This window comes from Hordeum vulgare, chromosome 4H, assembly GCF_904849725.1.
Source record: "Hordeum vulgare subsp. vulgare chromosome 4H, MorexV3_pseudomolecules_assembly, whole genome shotgun sequence".
NCBI lineage: Eukaryota > Viridiplantae > Streptophyta > Magnoliopsida > Poales > Poaceae > Hordeum > Hordeum vulgare.
Window position 1 is genome coordinate 164,210,540 of NC_058521.1, and position 23,034 is coordinate 164,233,573.

General features: G+C 43.7%; 1 protein-coding gene and 1 long non-coding RNA gene across 2 annotated transcripts; one reads left to right on the forward strand and one right to left on the reverse strand.

Annotated features, from left to right (window-relative positions):
* Positions 1–1,436: 1,436 nt before the first annotated feature.
* On the reverse strand, positions 1,437–19,820 carry LOC123448285. The gene is made up of 2 exons (XR_006631649.1): positions 17,370–19,820; positions 1,437–2,224 (listed from the first exon to the last, which is right to left on the reverse strand). It is a non-coding gene; the product is annotated as an uncharacterized LOC123448285 (long non-coding RNA).
* Positions 19,821–20,225: 405 nt separating this feature from the next.
* On the forward strand, positions 20,226–21,603 carry LOC123448284 (myb-related protein MYBAS1-like). Its single transcript, XM_045125137.1, has 3 exons — positions 20,226–20,518; positions 20,650–20,779; positions 20,864–21,603. The coding sequence occupies exons 1-3, from the start codon at positions 20,398–20,400 to the stop codon at positions 21,327–21,329; spliced, it is 717 nt and encodes a 238-aa protein (XP_044981072.1). The 5' UTR covers positions 20,226–20,397; the 3' UTR covers positions 21,330–21,603.
* The last annotated feature ends 1,431 nt before the right edge of the window (positions 21,604–23,034 follow it).

The window sequence follows — 23,034 nt, forward strand, 5'->3', positions numbered from 1 at the left end:
AGCCACATTTGAAAACACAAACGCTCTAGTCATTATGAATTTGTCTTGCTCGGATCAAAGCATTAGGCCTCGAAAAATGAAGAGTGCTAGTTTGCCTCAGGGGTGGAAGTAGTGCCAATTATGAGGAAGATCCACCCGTTTCTATTTCTCCGTACATCAGGCCTCCGGTATGCTCATGTCATCAAGAATAAACACTTTGTTGATATTACCGTTTAATTGATATTTATATTTATCTTCTTTCGTAGTCTCCCCTCATCTATGCATGTACTATCGTTGGATTGACATGGAAATGTCGGGCTGGGCGGTGACCGAGATTCGTGAAAGAGGCCGTCGTGCATGGGCTAGTTTGGACTTGGAAGAGCGCCGCGAGAAGGCTGAAGTAGAGGAGAAAGCAGAGGAGAAGAGAGAGTGGCAAGAGTACTGCATGGAGTAGAGGGCTATGCTTGATGAGATGTTGAAGAAAAACCGAGAAGAGGAACTTCGGCTGGTGGAGGTTTATAGAGAGCGACAGGAGGCCCGTGATGCTGAGAGGCAGAGAAAGAAAGAAAGGGCTCGTGTGGCCAAGGAAGCAGAAGAAACTAGTGATGGAAAAGGAAAATATCCATGTTGGACTCAGTAGATTTATGTTACTGTATCCTAAAATTGTTGAATACTTTCAGCAAGTTGTATCTTAATTTCAACAAGTTGTATCTTAGTTTGGAAATGTTAAGTTTTCTGATCATATATTTCCCGTCATTTCTTTCCCGCCATATCTTTCGCTCTCAGGCACCTATAAAACTCACCTCCGTACTAAGGTTAGATAGAAGTGTAGTCCAATAGCTAACTTTTGTCAAGATGTCCCATTATACTTTTGATCGTAGTTTTCACCCTGGTATGTCCGAATGACTTCTGCGCTTAGATAAGAATTTCAAGATAGACAATAGAATAGTTATATGGAACGAACTCATCAGTAGTGACACGCTACTGAATGAGGTTGCCCATGCATTAGCTAGGAAGGACTGGCCTGCAAGGACATTTGAGGAGATACGAGAAGAACTTATCAGGTTGAATGAAAGATGGAAGAAGAAAGGCCAACACATACGTGGTAGAGTAAAACATCCATTTTTATGGATGGATGACAGTGAGGACGAAGACGATATCTTCATGCCGAGTACGAAGGACAAAAGTACCTCATTATCGAAGGGCAAGAGCTCTGCCTCGACGAAGGACAAGAGCTCTTCATTGATGGAGGACGATGATGATGCCTTCATGTAGTTTAGTCATGCCTTTTAATTCATATTTATTCTGTAGTATGTGTTTGTAATCTCAAGTTGTTGGTAGTATAAGTGTTATCCCCGCTGAACCAACCGAGCATAGAAATCTCATACAAAAAATAGATGTATGTCTCATACATAATTAGATAGCCATGTCTCTAATGATAGATAGAAGTCTCATACATAAAATAGACATATGTCTCATACATAATTAGACAGTCATGTCTCTAATGATAGATAGAAGTCGCATACAGAAAATAGACATATGTCTCATACATAATTAGATAGCCATGTCTCTACTGATAGATAGAAGCCTCACTAACGACGTTTGCCTTGGCGCTCTGGCGGTGTGGGAGGCGTACTCCATCCAAACTTGTGGGGTGCCCTAATGTTACGAAGAGGAATTTCGGACCCGCCCTGGTCATTCTGTGTATCCTGTGTGGGCCATGGTGGAGGAGTCGAAAACATGTCCATCCACATGTTTTGCTCCGATAGTTGTTCTTCTTGTTCACTCGCGCACCCGGATCCGAACGTCGACGCCTCCTGATATGCATAGGATCCTGCAGGTGGCTGCATACCAGTCGGGTGTGGGTGAAACATGAAACCCGTAGTGGGACCGCGATGTTGTGGTGTTGGCTGAAACACGAAGCTCGACGAGAGAGTATGGTGTTGTGGGTGATGCCACGCGGAACGGACAGCCTGGTCGGGAGGTGGTGGATGTGGCATCGGTTGTTGTTCTAGACGTGGACGCGGCTACTATCGATGCATGAAGGGACGCAGATGCTGCTGTTGCTGGTGTTGTTGCTGAACAACGTCCGAAGTGCGGTGATAGCTTTATAGACATCTCGTATCTTTTTCTCCAAGCGCGTGAACCATGGCTGGAGTTGAGACCTCGGTACCAGAAGAGTTCCAGTCGACAGTTGACATCCATAGTTCATCACCTCCGTATGAAGACTGTATGCTAACTCACCCTGAAATTTTCATGATGATTAATTAATACGAAAGACAAATTATGTAGCAACAAGTTGTATTAGGTAAAGATAATAAATATTACCGCGTACTGTCTGGACCCAGAAATATCATAGGTCAGGTACGTATCTAATGTCAGAGGGTCCGGTATCTCATATGTATTAGTGTCGAACAATGCGTAATCGTGTCCCTTTCATGTACTGATCCAAATAGGCAATGTGTGCAGCAAGATCAAATGCGACAGCTTCATGCCACAGACGTTCAGGGGCAATATCCCAGTCTGTAACGTACTGCTGAAGCCTCTGTAGCCACTGATCATGTGTCATGTTGCTTCCCTTCCTTGTCATCCTGTAATTGATGGTGTTGTTCAACCATAGACCATAGTGAAAGACAATCACTACTGGAAAACAGTTTTTTGCCATCTGCCTAGTCTTTGTCGTCTGCTAGCTGATGGCAAAGAGTGTCTTTGTCGTCAGCTTCAACAAAGCAGACGGCAAAGCACTGGCTGATGGCATAGAGTGTTTTTGCCATCAGTCACATCTTTGCCGTCAGCTAGCAGACGACAAAGAGTCGCACAACAGACGGCAACGATGTAGATGGGCCCATCTGACCGCGGGGTGGTTAGGTCAAACTGGAGTCCACCCCTGAGCCAAGAACATGGAAGTAGACGGCGACAATGAATCCGACTCCACCCCTGAGCCGGAACCAGAAGACCTGGAACTCGTAGAGGTTACTGATGCGGATGACCTGTCAATGCTTCAACGATTAAAGAAAGGTCTTTCACAACTTCACGCTGTTGAACCCGACGAGCACGTCATTCATGAAGACATGCGTGAAAGTGATGATGATGATGCATTTATTGATGATGATTATTAGTTTGTAAGATTCACAACTTAAATTTTATAAATTTTAATCTTTATTATTCATGTACATATTATTATTCATGTGAGTTATTCAATTTTTTTATGTTGTACTAATTTTTTTTTAATCTTTATCATGACAGGTCACCAGGTGTTGAAAGATGGTGGGCGCTGGTCCAAAGCGCTCGACGAGTTCTTCCCAGCAGCCCCGCACGAGGGGTGGTACTTCCCTTCCACCCCTATGTCTCCGTAGAGCCTTGGCAGACAGTCTGTCGACACCATCCGTGGGTTCTTCTTCGTCGGCGGCATTGCCCACTGGGAGAGGTGTTGGTCGGGTAGGGAAGAAGGGCAAGGGTACAGGGAGAGGTGGTGGCCGCGGAAGATCCAGGAGGACTGTTGAGCCGTCCTCGCCACCACCACTAGCTCATTCACCCGAGCATAGGACTACTATGGTCGACCCGTTTGCGGAGGAGGCTACGGGGACTCCGGTCCAGGAGCCTGGTGTTGACGGGCATTCGTCCCATGAGACTCCGGTCCAGGATCAGCCTCGGGTCGAGGTGCATTCGGCCCACGAGACTACGGTTCCGGAGGCTTCACCCGACGTGGAGAGGCCCGGATGGGATACCTGGCCGGATCGAACCGAGTTGCCGGATTGGACCGAGGGTCCGGGTGGCTCAGGGGGCGGGGATGGCGGGGATGAGTTTACGGATAGTGAGGGCAATGTGCAGGTGGACGGGGCCACCGTGTACGAGCGTGGTAGTACATGTCTCCCGGTCGTGCCGGCTACCCGCGAGCAGAGGCCGGTGATTAAACCTGAAGGAGATAGGTAAGTACATTTACTCTTTTTTTAGCTTTTGCCTTCAAGTTTGTTCAAATATCTAATGTGTTGACCTTATCATACTGCAGGGATGGGTACACCCTCTTGGAGTCCGCAGACCAAACTCCGTCCTTGGTGTGCTTTGCCGGACAAATTTCCCGGGGTTTGTCACGTTGCCTGGTGAGGGTGAGGTTCCTACACTAGGATTTTCCTGAGAGCACTACCAGGCTCCGCAGGCCCCGCCGGAGGAGATTATAGATGGTGTCTTGTGCCACACGAGGGCCGAGATGGTGATCAAGAGCTTTTGGGTAAATTATCCTTTTACACAATTTAAAATTAACAATATAGCTAATTATTGTACTAATCGGTGTTTTCACGTTTGATTGCAGACCTTCTATAGGTGTGAGGATGGATATGAGGAGGAGGCGGCCAAGGTTCTCGAGGCCGAGTGTAGGCGGTTACTACAGAACTTACGCCACGAGGCTTGACCGTAGGCTATTCGAGACTACTACGCCACGCGTGGTATTGAGAAGCAGAAGAAGGATTGCCGCGGAAAGTTTCTGAAAAAGGAGCAATACATGAAGGTATTACCTATTCTTAAGTCCTTCTACGTAGTTTTCTTGATTTCATTCATAGGCGTAGCGCTCAAAATTCTTTCTAATAACTAACAGGTGCCCCCGAGATGGTGTGCGGATAAGATGGATTGTTGGGAGGCGTTGGTTGATGAGTGGTGCACAGGCAGCTGGCGAGCCGTCCACGAGAATGCGAAGGATCGGCGTAGCCAAATGGTTGGTGTACCACACCATCAAGGCAGTGCCAACTTACTTCAGTTTGGACGAAACTGGGTATGTGATTTGCTTCATGATTCATGCAATTCATTCTTCATGCTAATATTTTGTTCCTCTCTTTTAGGCGCATCACAATAAGACGGAGATGCCACACTTGTACGACCTTTATGGCATGGCCCATACTGCCTCGTACAAGAAGGCGAAGGCATTCTCTGAGTCTGACCTGGATGATCCCAATAACTTCACCAACATATCATCCCACCACAAGCTCGTGGCATACAGGGACGCGGGGAAGGCTACGAAAGGGGATGACTTTAACCCTAGCCAGGAACCTTTGGATCCAGAGCTGGTGATGATATCTGGTGGCGGGAGGCCCCATGGCTCGATAGCCATTGGATATGGGATAATACGTTGTCCACTAACTCTCCCGGAGATCAAGGCGCGCCAGTCGAGCAGCTGTCCTGAGATAACGCGTCGTCCACAGCCAGTCGATCTTGCCATCGAGGTTAGTTGTACGGACTAAGAACACTTTCATCCATTTCATTATGTGTGTCACCATAGATCATTACTGTGGTAACGAGGAATGGTGTTTCAGGCTGCTCTTCAGAAAGAGAGATTGACAAACCAGGCTGCTCTTGACAAAGAGAGATTGGCAAACCAGGATGCCCTTGAGAAAGAGAGATTGGCAAGCCAGGTTGCTCTTCAGGCTGCTCTTGATGAGAGGAACCAGACGACGGCACGATTGATTGAGGAGGAGAGGTCCCGGAATGAGGCGGGTCAACGGGCCCCGTACGAGCTTTTTGTGGTAAGTTTTTTTTTCACATTAGCCAAATCATGTGTGTAATGTCTGTTTCATTACTAACTAATACGACCCACTCTTCAGGGTCTGTGCGAGAAGAGCGGTCAAGTCCCTCCGCCGATGCCCGTCTTCTCTTCGATTGGCACGGTGAGTTTCATTATAAACTAGTATTAATAATTTAGTGTCATCATGCTAACTAAGATATTACAAAATATCTATTCTACAGAATAACTCCCGAGCGGCATCGCACGACCCTTCTCCAGGTGTTTGTCCTCCTTGATGACCACTACGGTAAGTTTCTCTTCTCCTCTTTAATATAATGACATAGTTAGCTAATTTAGCTTCAAGAAGAGAAGAAATGAAAAGGAAGAACAAAAAGAAGAAGAGAAGGAGAAGAGAAGGAGAAGGAGAAGAAGGAGAAGGAGAAGAAGGAGGAGGAGAAGGATTAGAAGGCAAGGACCTTCTAGTCCTTCTCCTCCTCCTCCTCCTTCTCCTCCTTCTTTATTTCTTCTTCTTCTCCTCCTCCTCCTCTTTCTTCTCCTCTTTCATATTCTCCTTGCCTTAATTTTCCCAACAATGACATAATTAGCCCATTTAGCTTCAAAATGCCATAATAACCTCAAAATGGCATAAGAACCTTGGTTAGCTCATCAATATTATATACTTAACTTGTTTTCCTCTAAATGGGATAATTAGCCCATTTAGCTCCAAAAAAACATAGTTAGCTAATTTAGCTCCAAGAAGATGAGAAGAGGAGAAGAAATAGGAAAAATGAAAAGAAACAAGAAGAGGAAGAAGAGAAGAAGGAGGAGGAGGAGGAGAAGGCCTCCTCCTCCTTCTTATTTATTTCTTCTTCTTCTCCTCCTCCTCTTTCATATTCTCCTTGCCTTAATTTCTCCAACAATGACATAATTAGCCAATTTAGCTCCAAAAAGAAATTATAAGCTTAAAATGGCATAAGAACCTTGGTTACCTCATTAATATTATATACTTAGCTTGTTTTCCTCTATAATGACATAGTTAGTTAATTTAGCTGCAAGAAGAGGAGAAGAGGAGAAATAAAAAGGAAAAACAAAAAGAAGAAGAGAAAGAAGAGAAGGAGAAGAAGGAGAAGGAGGAGGAGAAGGCCAAGGACCTTCTAGTCCTCCTCCTCCTTCTCCTCCTTCTTCTTTATTTTTTCTTCTTCTCCTCCTCCTCCTCTTTCTTCTCCTATTTCATATTCTCCTTGTCTTAATTTCCCCAACAATGACATAATTAGCCCATTTAGCTCCAAAATGTCATAATAACCTCAAAATGGCATAAAAACCTTGGTTAGCTCATTAATATTATATACTCCCTCCGTCCCAAAATAAGTGTCTCAACTTTGTACTAGCTCTAGTACAAATTTGTATTAAGCTTGAGACAGTTATTTTGGGACGGAGGGAGTACTTAGCTTGTTTTCCTCTAAAATGGGATAATTAACTCATTTAGCTCCAAAAAAACATAGTTAGCTAATTTAGCTTCAAGAAGAGGAGAAGAGGACAAGAAATAGGAAAAATGAAAAGAAAGAAAAAGAAGAAGAAAAGGAGAAGAAGGAGGAGGAGGAAGAGGAGAAGTTGGCCTTCTCCTTCTTCTCCTCCTCCTCCTCCTCCTTCTTTATTTCTTCTTCTTCTCCTCCTCCTCCTCTTTCTTCTCCTCTTTCATATTCTCCTTGCCTTAATTTCCCCCAACAATGACATAATTAGCCAATTTAGCTCCAAAAAGACATTATAAGCTCAAAATGGCATAAGAACCTTGGTTAGCTCATTAATATTATATACTTAGCTTGTTTTCCTCTATAATGACATAGTTAGCTATTTAGCTCCAAGAAGAGGAGAAGAGAAGAAATGAAAAGGAAGAACAAAAAGAAGAAGAGAAAGAGAAGAGAAGGAGAAGAAGGAGGAGGAGAAGGAGCCCTCCTTATTCTCCTTCTTCTCCTCTTCTTCTCTTCCTTCTTCCCTCCTTAGCTTATTTTCCCTAACAAAGACATACTTAGCCAATTATCATCCAAAATGACATAATTAGCTTAGTTAGGTAAAAACATCATAAGAACCTTGGTTAGCTCAATAAAATGACTAATTAAGCTCCTAAAAGACATAATAAACTCAAAATGACATAAGAACCTTGGTTAGCTCATTAATATTATATACTTAGCTTGTTTTCCTCTAGAATGACATAATTAGCCCATTTAGCTGCAAAAAGACATAGTTAGCTAATTTAGCTCCAAGAAGAGGAGAAATGAAAAGAAGGAAGAAAAAGAAGAATAGAAGAAGAAGAAGAAGAGAAGGAGAAGGAGAAAGGAAATTTAGCTGCAAAGCTTGTTTTCATCCAAAATGGCATAAGAACCTTGGTTAGCTCATTAATATTATATACTTTATTTCTCCTCCTTCTCCTTCTTCTCTTCTTCTTTTTTCTTCTTCTCCTCCTTCTCCTCCTTCCCCTCCTCCTCCTCCCCTCCTCCTCCTCCTTCTTGTTTTTCTTATCCTTGTTCTCTTCTTGCTTCTTCTCTTTCTTCTTCAATTTAGCTTATTTGTCATATATATGTTGTTGTTCTTCTTCTTCTGACTTTCTTATTCCCATTTTGCAGATTGGATGTACTACATGCATGGAAGCTGGCATTAGAGTGCTTTAGTTCCCGTTTTTATTTGTGTTGATGAACAATGTGGAACTATATGTATATGTATATGTATATGTATATATGAATGAACAATATATGCGCAACTATATGTATGTATATATGGATGAAACTTTGTATGTGTTGGTTCTTTTGATATATGGAATATACGTTGATGAATAAATGGCATTGATGAGCTTTATATGTATATCATATATGTGTTGTGACCTATTTATCATATATGTGCTATGAATTATATATATATATATATATATATATATATATATATATGTGTGTGTGTGTGTGTGTGTGTGTGTGTGTGTGTGTGTGTGTGTGTGCTGTGAAATAGAAAAAATAAACAAAAATGTAACAATATAGGCTCTTTGTCGTCTGCCAGCTGATGGCAAAGGCCTTTGCCATCAGCTGGCAGACGACAAAGGTGCCACGTGGCGCCCAGCTGTGCAACCTGGGCAGCAGCAGCTGGCCATATAGTATCTTTGTCGTCTGCTTCAAGGGGGGCAAACGGCAAAGAAGAGGGCACAGAGGAGGGGGGAGGAGGAGGTGGAGGCTGACGGCAAAGAAGAGGGGGAGGCAGACGGCACAGAAGAGGGGGGAGGCTGACGGCAAAGAAGAGGGGGAGGCAGACGGCACAGAAGAGGGGGGAGGCAGACGGCAAAGAAGAGGGGGAGGCAGACGGCACAGAGGAGGGGGAGGAGGAGGGGGAGGCAGACGACAAAGAAGAGGGGGGAGGCAGACGGCAAAGCCTCCGTTAGCCCCTAACGAAGCAACGCCTGCCGGCTGCCGTCTCGACATATTTGCCGACTGCTCTCATGGAAAGCTGACGGCAAAGCTCTTTGTCGTCCGCTTCGGTGAGACGGACGACAAAGAAGCTACAATGCCGTCGTAGGTTGACGCAGAAATTTTGCCGACAGTGAGATTCTCTGTCGTCTGTGATATACTCTTTGCCGTCTATGATATACTCTTTGCCGTCTGTGATGGCAGACGGCAAAGAAGCTAATTCATGTAGTGAATGTAATATGCAGTAAGTATATAATACATGTAGACTACATAATGCACAACTGCTATTTTCAATTGCCTGAAGAACCATGTCCAACTCTCGATGTTCTCGCTCTCCACAAAAGCAAATGCAAGTGGGACTACTTGATTTTGGCCATCTTGACTTATGGTTGTGAGAATATGACCCTTGTACTTGCCAGTGAGAAAAGTGCCATCTACACATATCACCAGTCGACAATGTCTGAAAACTCCGATGCAGACACCGAAAAAGAAGGACAACCGATGCAACACCCTCACAGTTGGGAACTCTGGTAGGTACAAGTCTTGTATGTCGACATAGGTGCGTGGATTCCGGTTCTGCGGTGTCTGGAGGAGGCGCACAACAGAGTCATATGCATCAAAATACGAACCAAATCTGGTCTCAAGTGCCTTCTGCTTAGCCCTCCAAGCCTTGCCATAAGAAATGTTGTACTTGAACCTGATGAAGACTTTTGTCTATATAGCCTTAACTTCCATCGCTTTGCTCTCCACTATCTCGCTGTAAAGCAAGCGAGCAATGACCGTGGAAGTAAGGTTAAGATGATCTTGAGGGATACATGGAATAACACAAGTATGATGAACTATGTCACTTATGACCCAGCTTGTACCATACTTAGGGAGATAGCCATGCACCCTTGCGGGACAACCCTAGTTTCTGCATACCATTGTCAAGTTTTTCGAACTTGAAACATCAGCTACATAAACCCTTTGAGTGGACATTGCCCAATCAATGATTGCATCCTTCGGAGCTTGTTTGTTTGGGTACAGAGCACCAGTCGCAATGTTGTTCTGGTGATACTGCCAGGCAGAATCATGACCATCATTCACCAACATTGCAGATGAGAAGTCCTAATTCCATGATGCAGGAATAGGCACTTGATGTGCGTTCTCTTCTTCATCTGACTGCACGGAATCATCTGAAATATCACCTTCTCTATCTTCTTCATGCATCTGGTTTTGCATCTGCCCGTCTATCTCGTCAGCATCCGCCTCGCCGCTGACATAATCATCTGTATTTCCTCCTTTTGTCTAACTGCTCTGGCCTGCTTCGTAAACATCATCTCCAGCATGGGACACATAATTTGACTGTGAATCATGCATCCCTTCACTGCTCTGGTCATAATCGTAACTACATTCGGATTCAGGTGCAGTCATCGGCTTCAGCACAGGGAGCAGTAAGGCGACAGGATTACATCCCCTACGCTTGCAAACTTTTAACCAGTGCATCCACTGGTCGTCGAGCTCTATATGCTTCAAATATTAGTAAATATTTGAACTGGACCGAGTCCATAATGCATGAACACCGATGGTGTGTGCTTCAATATTAAACCCTAAACATCCGGCCAGCCATTCTGTCAACTGACTAACTGTCAACTGACTAACAGACTATGTTTCAGGGGAAGTCACTGGCGCCTCAATGTACTGAAATTCACTAAGATCAGCTCACATCTCATTTGTTTGAACAGTACCAGGACCATAGTGAAAATCTAACTTCACTAAATCAGACATTTCTGTTGACCTAAAAAATTATTCAACAACGACAAATTTTAGAAGAATGACAAACCTATTTTTTTTCTTTTCGAATCAACAAAAAATTAAAAGACCTAAATAAATTTCCCAAATCTACCGGAGCAGCTAAAAATAATTAAACAACTTAACTGACATTTTCCGAATCAACTAAAAATTAAAAGACCTAAATATATTTTCCAAATCTATCGAAGCAGCTAAAATTAATTAAACAACTTAATTGACATTTTCCGAATCAATTACAAATTAGAAGACCTACATATATTTTCTAAATATACCGGAGCAGCTAAAAATTACAACAACACTACGTAAACAAATGTTGAATTTTACCCTTGAAGCGTGCGAAGAAACGATGAACGCCGAATGAAGAACGACGAACACCACCACCTCCAACTCCACCACAACCACAAATTTCACCCACACTCCACCACCACCACCTCCACCTCTACCTCCACCACCTCCACCTCAACCTCAACCACCACCACCTCCACCTCAACATCCACCACCACCACCACCACCAAAAAAATGGCTAATACAACCGCCACGAACTACCCCATCGCGAGCGAGACGGATGGATTGGCTGACTTAACACTAGACAATACAACTACAACGGAAAATGTGACAAATAACGATCAAGATTTAGTGTAAAGATGGCGGAGTTTTCGGGTGGGGAGAGGAGAAAGAGGAGGAGAGAAAGAAAGAGATAAGGAGAAGGAGAGAGGAAGAAGGAGAGGGAGGGCTGGCTCACCTCGGCCTCCTATCGACCATGCCAAGGCCGACAGGCCTATCGGCCACGCCTAGGCCGACTGGCCACCCTCCAGGCAGAGTGACTGCGGGCGACGTGGCACGGCCAATTATCAGATACCACGTGGCCGACTGGTGATTTATTGGCCACGCCAAGGCCGACAGGGGGGCAATCGGCTACGGCTAGGCCGACTGAAGCCAGTCGGCTTCGGTTAGGCCGAGGCCGTTACATTTTTGAAAATTTCTAAAATGACGTAATATTTTTCAAAAACAATAAAAAATGCAATATTTAAAATATAGCAAAAAAAGAGACCGCGCCGGCTCGCCCGACGAACAAGCGCACAACTGCCGCAATGGTTAACGACTCAACGTTCCATCAACAAGCCATCATCCGGGCAGAAGTTGCACATGGATCATTTATCCTCCAAATAAATCAGGACAATCATTTTTGGTGTTATATTCTTTGAGGAAGCTCTTCATGTGATAAAAATACCACGTAATATCCCTTCCATATATTTTATGAACACATTATTTTCTATGAGAACAATCACTCTGGCCCGTAATATGTTTTTACACATGGCAATTATTCATTCCAAAAGTGGTAATATACCGGGAATACCGAGCTAGAGCCAATATCATCTTGCGCCAACATCTGTTCGTGTCGCACTACTCGATGGATAGGCGTGCAAGCCACCACCCCCATTGGTTCATGCTACATCAACACGTCGTGGCTGACTTGTACGTCCACGTCGATTTCCAACACGACGGTCTACTCGCCATCCGTGTTCGTTTACAAATGACGCGACCAACTCGCCGTCCGCATCGGCTTTCAAATGACGCGGTCGACCGGCTTACAACGCCAAAACCGACTTGCCGTCTGCGTTAGCTTACAATACCACGGTCAACTCGTCGTCCGCGCCGGTTTTCAATGTTGCAGCTGACTCCCACCTCCCACGTCTACATCATGCTGGGGCTACATATACCTGTACGAGCCGCCTAATGGACGCATTCAAGCCGCCACCCCTGGGATACGGTCTACATCAACACACTGGTATCGCACCTGCTCGCTCGAGCCATAGTCCTACGGACGCACGCAAGTCGTCCCCGCGGCCCGTCTCCTTCAACAACATTGGAGCATCATGAAGATTAACAACTCGCCATATTGTCTCCAGCTGCATAAAATTCACCATTCAGATGTCCACTTTACATCGGCTTATGCTACAGCCGAGTATGAAGACTCTGAGGCCGCCTCCTCGAGTCGACTTAAGACTCGGGGGATACACGGATATGGCTCAAAAAATTTGGTCATTCTCAACAGATACAAGAACCCCGAGTCATTGCAAAAAAGATAACCCAGTACTAGTGGTTACTGCCTTATTGGTGAAACATTAAAGGTTGTCAAAGAGAACTTGCTGCCATGATGCGCAGTTCAAACATGGACATCCTATTCAATCTGGATCATGGTTCACTTGGGGGCTTATAACTCATCGAGTTTAGCATTCTTACCCTCTTGAGTCGGCGCAATGCCACCAATACATGATTCACTTGGGGGCTTCCAACTCATCGAGTTTAGCTTTCTTACCCTCTTGAGCAGGTGCGATGCCATCAATACATGGTTCACTTGGGAGCTTTCAACTCATTGAGTTTAGCTTTCCTATCCTCTTGAGCCGGCGCGATGCCACAAATACATGGTTCACTTGGGGGCTTCCAACTCATCGAGTTTAGCTTTCTTACCCTGTTGAGCCGATGCGATGCCACAAATACATGGTTCACTTGGGGGCTTCCAACTCATCGAGTTTAGCTTTCTTACCCATTTGAGCCGGCGCGATGCCACATTTATGGTTAAATCTTCCTGTTTGCAAGATGCTTCTCCAAAAAGGTGACCTCGTGTACTCTAGATAAGTCAATCCTCTGGGACACCGACCTTATCCATGTTAAAACACGCTTGTATCACGTGAGAGCTGGTAAAACAGAAAGCGAGGATACTCCATGGCCTTATGAGTCGTCTTCTTTGAAACTTGGTTAAACCTTCATGTTTGCAAGCTGCTACACCGACCTCGTGTACTCTCGATAAGTCGTATCCAAACTTATCAGGTTAAAACATCAATTGGGTCAAGTGAGGGTCATCTTATAGAAAGCGAGGATAAACCAGTGGCTATCATGCTAGTTTCATCGAAGTAAGATTTGAGCTTCACAAAAACCCGCACTTTTTCATCATATACATGCATCATCCTGCATTGCATCATTGCATCATAAATCATACATACATATCATGTTGGTCTTCAAACCAGGTTACAACATAAACTTCTACATGACTAAATAAATCTTTGATAGCCAATATGGCTGAATTTTCATCAAGATTTACCATAACCAGTATTAAATGATTGGGGTTTTCCAATCCAACTCAGGAAATATATTTTTTTCGAAGATCAAGTCTATCACATATTGCTGAGCCGGTATATTACATATTGCTGAGCTGGCCTATCACTTATAATGCCAGATCATCTAATTGACCGACTCTTGGATTTCTTCAACTTGTACTCTGTAGTAAACTAGAACACTAGATTTCTCAAACATATATTTGTCGGGTTGCACCGCGACCACGAGCAAGGATTTCATTTCAAGCACAAAGGCGTTATTCCAGGATATTCATACAGACGGTAAATTACCGGGTTGTATTACAACCACAGTGAAGGATTCACTCAAGTTCAAGAGAACGTATGAAGTGTATCATGATGGGTTATACTATTCTCACACAGTCCCAAGTTGTCGCAAGCAAAAGACCTGGCACTTGGGGGCTACATGATTCTAAAATATGTGGATCAAATCGACTAAGTCCCATGCAGTTGCAAACAATTCGCATGACACTTGGGGGCTAATGTACCACTTTTTTTGTTCTGCAATGGGGAAGAGCCGACTATCTCCAAGAGAAAAGCCAGCTCTTGGGGGCTACATCATATGATGTTTTTTCTTTTTGAAGGAGTACATATAAGTCCCGAACCGCTGCAGGCAAACGACCGTTGCACTTGGGGGCTACGGTACTTAGATCAAAATTTTCTAAAGTCCCAAGTCCCTGCAGGCATGTGACCTGACACTTGGGGGCTACAGTACTCAATTGTTTAACAGATTATGAGGTCCAAATTGAAGACCCGGCCCATCACATATTAATGAGCCGGCCCTTGGGGGCTACACATGTAAAAAGCAAAAAAAAAACTTATAGCTGGTGATTCAGATGGACAACCTGGATTTCTCAAAGCCAGCTACAACATTCAAAGCTAAAGTTCAAAGTCCCAGGCTGTTGCGGGCAAGACAACCTGGCACTTGAGGGCTACATGGTCAAGATATTATTTTAAAGGAAAGCACCAAGTCATCATGAACTGATAAACTCAGAGCTTGGGGCTACAGGTAATATGGATATATAAAAAAAAAGAGGAAGAGCATCCTCAAGCGATCAATTTTAAGCTTAATTTTAAGTGGAGCTGAAGCATTGAAAGCCGGCACAACATCACCTGGCGGGCCAACATTATATGGTTTCCTTATTCCCAAAATTTTCATCAAGCCAAAGCATTGAAGGCCGACTCAACGCCAGACAAGTTATTATTCCCAATTTTTTACAAAGGGTAGCGATTCCGCACCCTTGTAATAGAGATCTTCATCAATGAAGCACAAGCAGGACATAGGCTTTTACCTCCATCGGAGGGGCTGAACCTAGATAAACTCACGTCTCTCGATTCAAACCAACCCCTCTCAAGCCACCACATAGTTGTGATGGCCTCACACCTAAGTTCTCTCACGAGGACATCTGTTGTGACAAAACCATGACAGACAGCTCTTTCCCGCTTGATCATGAGTTCCCGAAAGACTATGGCCTTGACGAAGAGGATGATGAAGTGGACATCGATGGAGAGCGATTGTTCAATGAACTCCCCGCCCAAGTCAATGCAAAGAAGCAGAAGAGAAAACAGACCAAAGCATACACACACAATGAGGACAAACTCCTTTGTGAATGTTGGAGATACATTGGTCAAGACCCCAAGATAGGCTTCGAGCAAAAGGCTTCGGTATTTTGGCTAAGAGTGCATCACGAGTTTCACGAGCACAAGAAGTTCAGGCCATACCAAATGAAAAGCAATCGTGGATGGGTCTTGCTTGGCAAATGTTGGAGCGTGATACAACAAAAGTGCAACAAGTTTTGTTCCAGTCTTCAGAGCATCGAGACCCGTCCCGTCAGTGGCATTGGCATGGAAGACATGGTATGGCCAACTTGCTTGCTTATTTGATTGTCCTTTAGCTTGCTTGTCAACTTGTTCACTCGTCCATAAACTGTTGCTTGTCCATTTGTAGGTCCTCCAACCTTTGGAAGCATTCAAGATCCATTATGAGGGCAAGTCTTTCAACCTCACTCATTGTTGGATGATCATCAACGCCGGAGAAAAGTTCAAAGCGTAATACGCCACCATCAAGGCGCAGGGAGGGGGGGCAGGGGGCTGCAGCCGTTGAAGACCATGATGTGGGGGAGACGCCGCGGTCACAAGGGAATACCAACTCCAAGAAAGAGGACAAGCGCCACGCAGCGTCCCTTACCTTGCAAGCTACTTTGCAAGGCATGATTGCCAACAAGGATTCAATAGAAGAGAAGCACCGACAAGACAAGAAGGAGCAAATTAAGACCTTCATGAACATACAAAATAAGAAGCTCGCGTTGGAGGCGGAGAAGCAAGTGAAGATGCTAGAGATCGAGGCCACCAAAGCAGCCACAAGAGCAAAAGAATTCTGGCTCGCTTGCATGACGAAGGGAGTCGATCATGAAGGTGGACTTGAGCACGATCTCTCCTAGAAAGTGGTCTTGGTTCAAAAGATGCAGGAAGACATGCTCAACCTCAATGACAAGTGATCCATGACGTGGTATGCGGGCATGAAGACCACGAACGAGATGGCATAGTGAAACTACATCCTCATTTTGTGTGCTCTTGTGTGCCCGCCCGCTGGCAAGTGCGCTCAGCTCAAAAACTACGTTTTTTTAGCCTGGCATATGTATGCCAACCACTGGCGTAAACTCTTGACGCTGGCATGGCCGCTAGCATGATATATGGCCGTAGATCTTTTTTTACCTTTGAAAAATGTTTAGCACTGACGAAAAATGGATCGTACCGATCCATTTTCAATAAAGGATGGACACACCGATTCAAATGGATAAAAAAACAAACAAAACGGACGTCTGTTTGGGTCACAAGGTTGGAGTTGATCTAAATAGAAATGAGGAAGTAACAACAAACAAGGCTGGCATCTGGTCGGTGATAGACAGCCAACTCTGGGGCACATGCTCATCTACTATTCACCGTATAAAAGAACTATAGCTGGTGACACATATTGGACGGGCCTAATGACCATCCAGACCAACTGCACCGTTCTCTAGTACTAGTAGTAGCGATCCACATGTCAAGATCATGGCCACACGGCGATCTTCTTCCTTTCCGCTAATGGTGGCGTACGTCGACGATAAGATGACATCCACTAAGCCCTATGGCATGACAGGTGCACCCCGGTCGCGTCAATCCATAATCCCATCATGTGTCATTAAACCTCACGGCGCAGGCCAAAAAGCATATATCCTTAATTTTCCAACATCCAGTGGACGCTGCTTTTGCTCCTACTTTGAGCGGGGTGACACCAAATCACACGGAATTGGGTGGTGGGCTTTGGTTCCGTCGCCGTCGCCGTCGTCACCCCCACCCCCACCCCCACCCCCACCCCCACCCCCACATGCGAAATCAGGATAAAAAGAGTGGAAATTCAGCGGCCACGGGCATCCACATCATCACCGAGATCAGAGCACCACAAGCTCACATCATCCGTCGGAAGTCATGGTTTTTTCTACCATTTCACAGATAACCACTCCAGGTGTAAAATCTCTGAATACTTACAGTGCTTGTCACCATAATCTTTGAAATGAACTTGACGCATCCGTCGTCTCGTGGTTTGTGGTGGTCACCATCATCATAGGAAGAGAGTTATCTCCTGGCAACTGATGTACACCACAAGAAATGGAGAATTAAAACGAACCAAAAATCAATCTGCTCAAGCGAAAGCAAGAATATCCTAATCTAAGAACATTTCACCATCTTATCCTACCAAAGGCAATAACCCCTGCTACCCACTTTCTGGTCAATTTCACCACCCTGCAAGAATTCACATACCAAGTCATGGGCTATATATAAACCCATTATTGCATTTTACCAATTACTCCCTCCGTTAACAAATATAAGACGTTCTTACTTGTTTCTGAATCAGATGTATATAGACATGTTTTAGTGTGTTTGTTCACTCGTTCCAGTCTGTATGTACTCCATATTAAAACATCCAAAACATTTTGTATTTGTGAACGGAGGGAGTATTTGCTAAGCATAGCAATAAGACTTGATTTTTTTTGTTAGACTGCACTAGTGAGTTGGCAACGTACATGCGCCACAAGGTTCAGGTTGACACTGAGAAACACAAGAATTGATGGAAAACTTGTGCGGTGCAAAGAAAAGAACATGTGGTTCTCCGATTTCAATAGATAGAAACGCAAGCTTTGCTTTTTCTCGAAAACAAAATATGTAGGTGAACTTCAAGGTTATAGCCAAAATGTATTAAAGAAAAGGAGAAGAAACATAAGTGAGCCCAAGCATTTATTTTCAGAAGACATTTTAGCCTTCTTTCCAAAGGCCAAGGAGCATAATTTTTTTGGAAGGATCTCTCAAAAAAAATGAAAGGATTTTGAGACACATATATATATGAGAAAAGGACCTGACCTACGTGATGCATTCAATGGGCATAGGAAGAGGAACTACTAATTGTCACCACACTGATGATGACTGATCAGTGTTCCAATGAAGAAGCAAGCGAGAAGAGCTCAGATGCGAAAACAACTGCAGTGTATGGGGAGCCTTCAGAAGTAAAGATGCCCAAGATAAAAAGGTGTAGAGCACAAAGTGGACTGCAAGATTGACAGGTTGGTGGCCTCCACATCAGTGCTGCTTCCATGCCTTCCTGGCTTGCTCCTGGTCATGGAAAAATTGTATTTATCTTTTTGTGCTGAGGGAACCTCCAGAAAGAAACAAAAAAATAATTAATTCCATAGCAATGGAGAAGTTAGGCCATGAGGATAAAATACTGCTTATGACCCTACTGTCCACATACCTGCCTGACTTTTCTTAGCTACTGCCTCCATGAAGGCGGATGTAGTATACAGAAGTCAGCAAATGAGTGGAAATTGGGATCTACGCAAGATCGAGTATCTAGTTACATTTTGGTCATATTCAATAACCAAGGGCGTCTCAATATAGCACAGACGGCCTATGTATATGAACCAAATCCGACGAAAGGAATACCCAAGCATTTAAAAGGGAAACAACATCAGTATAGTGCATATCCACTACATAGCTCACTATAGTAGTCAGTATAGATGCACAAAAACTTGCTCTTATTGCGTATTGAGTGGCAAGTCGTGCAATCGCATACTTTGTGTTGGAGTTGTGTATAGCCCGAGATATTTTGTTGTGTGTGAGATAATGACTGAAAAGAAAGGAAAAGATAAAGTCCCCTATGCCAATGATAATGGCTGGCAGAAAGGAAACATGCTTTTCACATCCAGGAGAAATAAAATACGGAAGAATCGAGAGAAGATTATGTCAACCTACATATGTAGCCTGATTTGTGTAAAGATCGTAGACTAGCATATGTGGCCTGTGAGTCTTACGAGTCTACGAATATATGTCCCTAAAGCAAGTAGGGACACTCATGGACTAGCATAAAACAATTCTCAACAGACATACTTCACAGCTTATTATCTACTAAGAGTCTAAGAAGTAACCAAAATGAGAACATACTATTGAATTTTCCATAAACAACACACAGTATCGGGGGTTTTCTGATTCATAAAGATCTGTCAAGATCCATTTGTAAAATGCATGTGAACCATGTAGAAACAAAAATATTGAGGTGGTCCGTATCAGCATGCTCGAACTGCAGTATCCGGATGTAAAAGATTATAGGTTCCCAACGAAGTTCCTGTAAGAAACACGCACCCGCAACAGTCCAGTTCAGACTTCAAACTTGCCGTTTGTTTTGCCAAAGAATTTGATGCTAAAGCTAAGAGCATGAAATTATTGTATAGAAGTATAGAAAATGGAACCCAGAGTAATTATGTTTTCTCTTTCTACTTTTGAGAAACATAATAATACCTGCTCGTCGTGCCTTTGGACTAATTATTTAAATGAAGTGCATATATCTGTACATAAGAAAATGAGTACTAAAATATTTCAAATCAAGTAAAAGGGAAATAAGCATACACTTACTCAACAAATGGTTATGAAAATACATCACGTTTTACGGTTTGCTTCATTTATTTTGCATTTCAGTTAACAAAATTGCATGTCTTTGCCTTCACTTCAAAAGTAATTTTCGTAAATATGCCTACACACAAAATAATGAACCACAACTTACATGCACAGATTGCTCTACTTTTTGGGGGAACATGAGTGTGCTATTAATCAAAACTGGTGAAGTCAACTCATAGAGTAAACCGGCAAGAAACAAGAGTTAGATGCAATCCAAATCCAGTATATGTAGTACCATACCCTTCTGCAGTTTGTACCATAGAGCAAGAGACAAGGGAAGGCAATTTTAATCCAAGGACAACCTCATCGATGATTCTCTATATCAGGCCCACCACGCAAAGAGGCCCCACGAGAGCCTTCTTGTCCTGTCTATAAATGAGAGGCAAGAGCCATCAAACCAGTGCACAACTAAGACAAAGTGGCTTCCTTTCACTAATACCAACCTTCTTCCCATCAGGCTGGAGTTCATCAAGGATATAAGCCTGAAACTGGAGCCCACAAGCACACAGAGGAGGGAGAGCAACAAGGCAGGCTCCCAGCCCATCCAAGGTAGAAGCGAACAACGCTAGTGATGGTGACAGTGCAAGATGAGATGCGCAAGGGGCCATGGACAGAGCAGGAGGACCTGCAACTGGTATGCACTGTCCGCCTGTTCGGTGATCGCCGCTGGGATTTCGTTGCCAAAGTCTCAGGTTTGAGGGGTGGGAGACCTGCAAATTAGGTAGCCATTTTTGCAATCCTTGGCACAAAGATGCAAACAGCACGCAATATCATTATCTCTAACCAACTATCTTCATACATCACCTTATCTATGACCATGTAGGACTTAACAGGACAGGCAAAAGCTGCCGCCTCAGGTGGGTCAACTACCTCCACCCTGGCCTCAAGCATGGGCGCATGTCGCCGCAAGAGGAACACCTTATTATTGAGCTCCATGCTCGATGGGGTAACAGGTTTGGTCCAAAAGAAGATCTTACTAAAGCAGCCTTTTTTCATCTAAAACAGGTGAAACACACTAACATCCTCTCTATGTATAGGTGGTCTAGAATAGCACGCAGACTGCCAGGGCGTACGGACAATGAGATCAAGAACTACTGGAGGACACACATGAGGAAGAAAGCACAGGAGAGGAAGACAGACATGTCACCTTCTTCCTCCTCATCATCATTTACATACCAATCCTGCCTCCTTGAAACTGCACCAATAATCAGGATGGATGAAAGCAGCACTCATAATGGCACTACCTGCTTCTCAAGTGTACTTAAGAGCAACCAGAGTGTCATGGATGGATATTCTATGGACCAGATATGGAAGGAGATAGAGGCACCGGCCATGCTGCCCATTGATGATACATCATGCAGCAATCTCCCATCTCCTCTGCTGCCATTCACTATAGGAGATCACTACTGCCCTCCCGGGGTAATCTGGAAGATGGACAATGGTGATCTCAAAATGTTAGCTCCACAATTTGGTTATGGTAATGGAGAACGTTCCTGCTATTGAAGGTTCAAGCTGTCAGGATCGAGGTCAGGTTACTAAGATACATATATGTGCTTAACAGATTTCCACTACCTATGTAGCTATGTCTGCATAAACATGTATATGCTTGCCAGTAGCTATGTTTGCATTAGTATGGAGGGTGATCTAAATATTTACAAATCTACTGTAACATTGTAAATTTTCAGGTCTGCTTACGATGTGTGTGCCTATGTAGTGTGTAAAATAGCTTATGTCTCTTGCCCTTCACAGAATGGAATGCGAGAGCAATTTATCTGCATGATAAAGCAGTCAATCTCCAATGGTATTTTGGTAAAAATGTTAGACTGACACAAATGTGCATTATACACCATTTCACTATCGGAATTGTAATATCCTCCCCCACCTGATTCTAAAGCTACAAACAGGGCCATGAGATTCTATGGTCGTATCTCAAGGTGCAAACAAAAGAAGAGGAAAATGGGTACAGAATCAGCATTATTTCTTCAAATCGTTCTTGCTACTACACTCTCATTTCCTTCCACAGGATGTTGAGATTGAAGCTCTTGATAAAATGGCTTCTGGAACCTAAGGAACGTCAAAGAGAACAAGTATTTCTCAAATAAACACGCGGACCCTGAAAACATATGTTTTTAATTACAAACTGAGGCTGCTGTACAAACATCTGTATGCATATGTGATCTGAGTGGAATTGACAGACTTAGTGCAGAGTGAGTGGCCTATCACTTCAACTCTCTTAAAAAGGCTGAGCATTAGACTTTGCTAGAACAAAAGAATGCTAGATTGTATACGACACATAAGATTAGCAGGAAGTCGCAGATTATCCATTTAACAAATAGGAAAGTTAGCACTTCAGTAAGATAAATAACGGGAGGTGGTAAGTGACTGGCACATAAGATTAGGAGGAAGTTGCAGATCATTCATTTAACAAATAGGAAAGTTAGCACTGCGGTAAGTTAAATAAAGGGAGGTGGTAAGTGGCTGGCACTTCAGATTTCTATAGCTGTCTACTTTGCTGAAAGTACTATCTGATCTTGCAACTGATAAGCATGTATTTTCTTCTGATTGAGTGAATCTAGTGCTTGAACCGCCTAGACACAACAACAACAACAAAGCCTTTAGTCCCAAACAAGTTGGGTAGGCTAGAGATGAAACCCATAAGATCTCGCGACCAACTCATTGTTCTAGCACATGGATAGCAAGCTTCCACGCACCCCTATCCATGGCGAGTTCTTTGGACCGCCTAGACACAACCCTCATTAATATGTGTCCCTCCACAACATTCAGAACTAGATGAAAGCTTAGATATGGAGGTAGAATTTAGAAGTTATATTTCTTCTCGTTCTTCTTCTATGTTTAACAAATAAAAATTAAACAGGCTACATATTGTTTCAAGTGTATCAAAACGCTGGCCGAGCTGCAGATAATCACCATAGCATTCAAATTCACCTGTGATTTATAATAACTATGAACAAAGGCGAAATCACAAGTACAAGCAGGTCGCAAGATCTGATTAGCATGGAAAACCTTCAGAGCAGCCAGCGGCCAACAGTAGAAACACCCAGGGCAGATACTCAATACTATACTTGATGCAAAGTCATCAGCATCAATTTTCAATCATTCAAACTAAAAGCTCAACACAGGATTTGCTACACAATGCAAAGCTTAGTACTAGTTAGTACCAGAAGGCTCTAGGTCATTTGTGAGAAAG